Raw genomic sequence first — 7,148 nt, 5'->3', positions numbered from 1 at the left:
AAGGCTTACCTACGAAAGTGCTTTCTAATTAAAAGCGCTGCCTAAGATAAAAAAAAAGCATAAAAAAAGATGCAACCTACGAAAGCGCTTTCTGGAAAAAGCGCTGCTATAGGGGATGCTACGAGAGCACTTTTCTGGGAAAAGTGCCGCTATAAGGGAGGCTACGAGTGCGCTTTTATGGAAAAAGCGCTGCTATAGGGGAGGCTACGAGAGCGATTTTGGCGTACCAAAAAGCGTTGTCGTTACCTACGGCAGCGCTGGCTTTTGCAGCGCTCTAAAAGACCAAAATAAGCGTTGTAATAGCCCATTGTACGGCGTAGTGTAACTCAAAATCTTTCAAAGGTCTTTCCTGTTCTTTTTGCCTTTCCAATTGGATAAAATAAAAGTCGGTGGCGACTCTTGCTATCCGCAACATTTCTAAAAGTCAGTTCTCTCACCGTATTACAAAATGATTTTAGTCTCTTTCAACACTAGAGGGGGGCAATGCTCTCAAAAGAAGAAGAATAAGCGCTATTTTGAAGAAAGGTGGTGTGGATATAGTCTTCATTCAAGAAACTAAATTAACCAAGATGGAGGATTTTATTGCTAATAGCTTGTGGAGTAATATGGATATCAAGTTTTCTTTCTCAAACTCGATAGGGATGTCGGGGGGTATATTAACTCTATGGAGGCAGAAAAGGATGGAGGTTATTCATAGTTTCAAAGGGGAGGGTTTCTTAGGTATTAAAGTGATTTGGAAGGAGAAGTGTTATTATGTTTTAAATATTTACTCATCTTGATTTTTAGCCAAGAAAAAAGAATTGTGGGATACTTTGTTGAAATTAAAGGAGAAAGGCTCGGATGGAGAATGGATTTTTGGCGGTGATTTCAATGCGATTAAAAATCTTGCGGAGAGAAAGGGAAGGTTGGCGAGGGAGGTGGATAATGGAGTGGATTTTTTTGTAAACTCATAGAAGATAGTGGTTTGGTTGATGTCATGTGTAAAGGAAAAAATATACTTTGTATAGTGGGGATAGAAGATCCATGAGTAGAATAGACCGGTTCCTAGTGTCGAATGTAGTTGTTGATAGATGGGGGGTGGTTGGCCAACTTGTCGGGGAAAGGGATGTAACACCCCATAAATTCTAATTTATTAATTGAATTGAATTATTAAATTAATTAATTAATATCAGTATTTTAAATTACGATTATTGGATAATTATGGATTAAGGGCTATTGGGCCGGATGGTGAGATTAATAGTGTGGGGGTTCTAAGTGAGTAAGTCCATCACTAATTAATTTATGTTTTCATAAAATAAAGGAAATAAGGGAAAAAAGTAGGAACGTGAAAAAGGAGAAATTGAATAGAAGAGCTGAGGAACGTTAAGAGGAACATAAGAGGAAGAGACCAAAATCAAGAATTTGGCTAAGGTAAGGGAGGACTCTTCCAATTATCATCTCTTATCGTAATTATGAATGATAGGGCATGATTGGTTGTGTTGTTTGGGTCAATTTGATTATATGTCAGAATTAGGTTTTGGGTTAGTTTGACGAAAGTTGCTTAATTGATGAATACCTTGTTGAATTCTGTATAGATTGTGTGATGATTGATAATTTTGAATGTGGGTATTGAGTCAATTTCTATGTTATGATGTTCCTCATAGAAACCTAAATCTGAACATTTGGGTTCTAAAGAATTGATTAGAAATTGGGTTATTGGTGTATAAATTGATATAGGTTGACAGTCTAATAAGTATGAATGAATCCTATGAATGAAAGTGTGAAAAAGGACTGTTGTAGACTCAAAATCGTGGACTGATAGGAGTAAAATTGAGTGAAAATTGGACTGGTACGAAATTGCAGGTTTTGGAAAATTACTGGTGTTTTGCGTATAGAACAGTGTTATACACGTATGGGATGAGGCCATACGCGTATGAGGGACAATACCCAGGGAAGATACGCGTATGATACGCGGCTATCCTATCCCAAAAACCAGATTCTAGTGAATTGCATATGAGGAGCATATGGGAGTGGCCATACGCGTATGAGAATTTTTATGGGAGATTTTGGTTCTGCTGATACGCATATGAAGAGGCCGATACGCGTATGGGATACTTTTTGGGAAATTTTGGCTCTGGTGAAACGCGTATGATACGCGTATGATGAAGGGCAATACGCGTATGACTGCTGTGTGTTAAATTTTCTATTTTTGTGATTTTTCTTCAAAAGTTCAATGATGCGTAACTTTTGATCTGTAGACCTGTTTTGAGTGTCGTTTTGAGGATGATGAACCTTGTGATATGATCTTGTGTTTAATGATGATTTGAGTTATATTGAATGATGCTAATATACATATGAACATACCTAATGATGATAATGATGATGATGACGATGATATAAGTATGTTGTGTATGTTGCATTCATTCATAGTCATTTGCTGAGGGCTGAATCCTAACGATAAGGGGATTCAGTGAAGGGCATACTTCCCATTGTGTAGAATTTGTGCTGACAAGGCCGTATCTTGATGATGTTGGATCGGTCGGCGGGTTATTCCCATTGATGATGTTTGGTACCACATGCATAGAGTCAGTTGCATTCATATGCATGAATTTGATAACATGACTGAATGTACTTCATTGTTATGGTTTGGTGATATGTATTTTGTGGGATGATGGATTATCTGAATATAGATGAATTGGGTGAATAATATAACTATTGATGTGTTGTCATTTATAATGCAATAATATTTGTTAATTGCGAATGAGAGTCACCCTTACACTATATTTTTCAGATTGAGGATAGCGGCTTCGACTTGGTGAGGATTAGCTCATAAGTCTTTGTTTAGTTAGCGTCAGGTGTCATGCTTTGATAGATGTAACACTAGGGAACGTTATGTTTTGAAATTAATTTGATAAATCTGTTTTGTTTTAAATTAATTTTGAGGATTTGTGGCATTGATGATGAAATGCTAATTTTGATAATTTATTCCGCTGTGTAAACATGAGGTTGATGAGTTATGACGGATTATTCCCTAGTAAATGCATGACACTGACAGATAATGTTTATTTTATTATCAATTGTGGCACCCTTATTTGCACGTACTCTGATTTAATTATTAATTTCCGCATGGGATTAGAAGGGTGTTACAAGAGATTTTTCATATTATTTCCCTATTTGGTTAGTGGTGGATAATTTAAATTGGGGCCCTAAACTGTTCAAATTTAATAATGAATGGTTTTCTCTTAGCTCTTTTGTTCCGTTTGTTAAAAAGGAGTGGAAGGCGATGGTGATTGAAGGAAAAGGGGATTTTGTTCTAAAAGAAAAGCTTAGTAGGCTTAAAGAGAGACTTAAGTGGTGGAACAAATCCGTTTTTGGAAAGATTGACTTGGAGGTGGAGGAAAGTGTGAGGGACATTAATAGTGGTGATTCAAGGTTGGAAGATATGGTAGAGGGTTCCTTTGGTGTCTTTCTTAATAATAGGAATGAAGCAAATAAGAGGTTTTGGTTGAATTTGAGGATTAAGGAAAATATGCTTGTGCAAAAATCTAGACTTAAATGGCTTAACGAAGGGGATTCCAATAGTAGTTTTTTTCACAAGGTTGTGAAGGAAAGAAGAAGACATAATCACTTGGGCTCGATTTAAACTCGTGGGGGGTTGGTGGAAAAGGTGGAGGATGTTAGGGAGGAAGTGAGAAAACACTTTGCTAACAAATTTGTGGAGAGGGACTTGGATAGGATTCTCTTAGATGACATTCCCTTTAAGAATCTTTCACCCGAGGACAACGTTATTCTTGAAAGATCTTTCCTTAGTGAAGAGATTAAGGAAGCTATTTGGTGTTGTGGTAGTTTAAAGAGCCCGGGTTCGGATGGTTTTACTTTTATGTTTATAAAAAAGTGTTGGAGTTTCATAGAGCATGATTTTGTGAGATATCTCAATTATATCTTTTCCGGTGATCGAATTTCAAAGGCTATAACTTCCTCCTTCTTAACGTTGGTTCCTAATCTCCGAATTCGATTTCTTTGGATGATTACAGGACAATTTGTTTGGTGGATTGTATGTATAAGGTTATTTCCAAAATTTTGGCGGGAAGGTTGAAAAAATTTCTTCATAAGATTATTTCTCCGAGTCAAATGGTTTTTGTTCCAGGTAGGCAACTTTTTGATGGAGTTTTGGTGGCAAATGAGGTGGTGGATTTCACTAAGAAAGAGGGGAGGGGTTATCTTCTTTTTAAAGTAGATTTTGAGAAGGCTTATGATAATGTATCTTGGAATTTTCTTAGATATATGTTGTGTAGGATGTGATTCGGAGCGAAGTGGAGGAGGTGGATGGAAATGTTGGTTTTTCAAAGTAACATGTCCGTCTTGGCTAACGGTAGTCCTACGAAAGAGTTTGGTGTGGAGAAAGGATTGAGGCAAGGTGATCCTTTATCCCCTTTTCTTTTTGTTATTGCATCTGTGGGGTTGGCAGGTTTAGTGCGAAAGTATAAGGAGAATGGTGAGTTTAGAGGTGTTGGAATTAATGGTAGTAATACCGTTGACATTCTTCAATTTGCGGATGATACATTATTAGTGGGTGAAGGTTCGTGGAGGCAAGTGTGGGCGTTTAAAGTGGGTAGATAAATTATTATGTCCTTTCTTGTAGAGTGGAAGAGAGTAAATTTACTTTTCTTGGGATTATGATTGGTTGTAATCCAAGTAGATATTCTTCCTGGTTACCTCTCTTGTCGAAGATGAAGAAGCGTTTAGAGAGTTGGAAGAATCGGTTTCTTAGCTTGGATGGTAGGATCACTCTTTGGAAATCCATCCTTAATTCTATTAATATTTTCACTGTGTCTTTTTATAAGATGCCGGTTAAGGTGGCCAAAGAATTTACTAGGATGCAAAGTAACTTTCTTTGGGGCGGGAGGGTGGAGGATAGTAAAAGAATGATTCATTGGGTTAGTTGGAAGATGGTGTGCCTTCCGTTTGATAAGGGAGGGATCGGCATCAAAAATATCGTCGAATTTAACTTGTCTCTCCTTAACAAATAGAGATGGAGAATTCTCAAAGGATCCAACTCGATTTGGTTCAACTTGTTGAAAGCCCGATATGGTGATTTATGCATGAAAAGCTTTTGTGGAGGTATGTTTCCTTTTAACTCTATCTCTTCTTCTTCATCTTTTACTTCTTCTTCTCTTTGGTGGAAAGACTTGATTTCGGTGAGTAGTAGGGAGGATGAGGATCCTATTGTGTCCCATTGACGTTTCAAGGTTGGTAATGGTTTCAAAACTCCTTTTTAGGAAGCGAGGTGGAAGGATGATATTTCTTTTAAAGATAAGTTTCCGGATTTATATGCGACTTCCTTTTTGAAAAAAGTGTCGATAGGGGTTATGGGAGGGTGGGAGAATGGTGTGTGGAAATGGGGTTGTTGTGGTATTATTCCGAATTATATTTATAGTTTGGCAATGGGGTGAATTATGTTTCTTTTCGTAATTGTCTTAATGGTTGTGAGGTTTATAGCGACACGAGCGATGACATTTTGTGGAACATATCGAAGGATGAGTCATTTTCTGTTTCTTCGTGTTATGAGCATTATGCTGGTAGGCGTAACCTGTTTGGTCCTTTGAACAAAAATGATGGAGCTTTAGTTTTGATTTGGAAGTTGAAAGTTCCTTCAAAAATTAAAGCTTTTGGATGGAGACTTTTTGTGAATAGACTTCCGACTAAGGATTTACTTGTTAATAGGCGGATAGCATTGTCGTTGGAAAATACTAAGTGTGTTTTTTGTGGGATTGATCCGGAAAGTAGGGGCCATTCATTCTTTGATTGTAAAATGGTGGAGGTGGTTTGGAAGGAGATAGCCATTTAGATTGGAAAGCCGGTTGGGGAGTTGGAAAAATATTGTTTGGCATGCTTCATAAATTGGTTTTCTTTTTGTAAAATGAAGAAGGTGAAAGAGAAAAAAATTAGGAATAGTTTGGTTAGCTGTTTTATGGACGTTGTGGTTATATCGGAATGGAGTTTGTTTCCGTAATGAGGTATAGAATGTGAATAATGCGGTGTGGAGTATTAAAGCGTTGGTTTGGAAATGGTCCTTCATAGGTGAAATTACACAACTCATTTGTAATTTTTACGAATTTAACAAAGCTCCTTTGTTATTAATTTCCTAAGGTCAATTGGTTTGTAATTTCCTTTTTGTTGGCGGATTTACCCCATTTTATGTGTAAACAGGCTTTGAGAATCCTTAGTTCTCCCATTTATAATATCTTGCTTACAAAAAAAAATGAAGAATTGAATATTAATGATACAATGGTAAAAAATCCCTATAAACAAGGAGAGATTAACGCACTAAATATTTTTTTTAATTTGGAAAAAGAAAAGCTATATGTTTCATTTTTTTCATTTTTTGTGTGATAAATTAATTATGAACAATACAATTTAAAATTCTATTTTTGATTTATTTCTTCAAAATAATATTTTAAAATTGATTAATAAAATAGATTTTAAAAACTAAAGAATAAAATTTGTTCAAACTCATCCTTAAGGGTGTGTTTGGTTGTGATATGAAAATGAGACGGGAGAAAGATGTGAGAAAGAGTTTGATAAGAGAGAAATAGAGTTGATATGATGTATTGTTTGTTATAAAAGAAGTATAAAAGAAATAGAAGAGAAAGAAGTATTGATTATTTTTGAAAATACACGAATACCCCGTGTTTTAAAAAAAAAGAATAAAATTAATTGAATCTTTTAACTAAAATAAAATAACTTATTTATTAAATTAACTAGATTAATTTCTCTAATCAACAAAAAATAAAATACCATCGTTAACTCATTATAATTATTTAAAATAATAATTTTAACTTATTAGTAATTAATTTAACATGTTTGTGTTTCTTTTAATTTTAATTAGTTAGTTACTCCCTCTGTTTTAAAATAAGTATTTTTCTAACTTTAAAATGTTTCAAAATAATAGTCTTTTTGATTTTCCATTGCAATATTCATTAAATTTTACAAACATTACTCTTTACCTACACTTTTTTTAAAATATGACAATGTATATCAACCAATAATTAAGAATAATTTTGTAAAAATATTACTTTTACTGGCTCAATTATTATTTTTCTTAATCTATGTGTGTAACAAACTTTAAATGACTTCTATGTTGAGACTAATGTAGTATTAGTTTATAT

At 34.9% G+C, this 7,148-nt stretch overlaps 1 protein-coding gene across 1 annotated transcript; it reads left to right on the top strand.

The window, feature by feature from the left end:
- Nucleotides 1–4,332: 4,332 nt before the first annotated feature.
- Nucleotides 4,333–5,827, top strand: LOC131614168 (uncharacterized). The gene is made up of 6 exons (XM_058885792.1): nucleotides 4,333–4,587; nucleotides 4,679–4,741; nucleotides 4,824–4,916; nucleotides 5,010–5,177; nucleotides 5,259–5,428; nucleotides 5,479–5,827. The coding sequence occupies exons 1-6, from the start codon at nucleotides 4,333–4,335 to the stop codon at nucleotides 5,825–5,827; spliced, it is 1,098 nt and encodes a 365-aa protein (XP_058741775.1).
- Nucleotides 5,828–7,148: the final 1,321 nt, after the last annotated feature.

Source organism: Vicia villosa, linkage group LG6, assembly GCF_029867415.1.
Source record: "Vicia villosa cultivar HV-30 ecotype Madison, WI linkage group LG6, Vvil1.0, whole genome shotgun sequence".
Taxonomy (NCBI): domain Eukaryota; kingdom Viridiplantae; phylum Streptophyta; class Magnoliopsida; order Fabales; family Fabaceae; genus Vicia; species Vicia villosa.
This window is presented reverse-complemented; position numbering and strand designations above follow the sequence as displayed.

What these genes read in the sequence shown, in the direction of transcription:
- LOC131614168 (XM_058885792.1), top strand. Translation starts at nt 4,333, where the DNA reads ATGTCCGTCTTGGCTAACGGTAGTCCTACGAAAGAGTTTGGTGTGGAG. An exon ending in GGTGGAAAGACTTGATTTCG is followed by an intron (nt 5,178 to 5,258) that starts GTGAGTAGTAGG and finishes ACTCCTTTTTAG; the next exon opens with GAAGCGAGGTGGAAGGATGA. An exon ending in ATTTATAGTTTGGCAATGGG is followed by an intron (nt 5,429 to 5,478) that starts GTGAATTATGTT and finishes TGAGGTTTATAG; the next exon opens with CGACACGAGCGATGACATTT.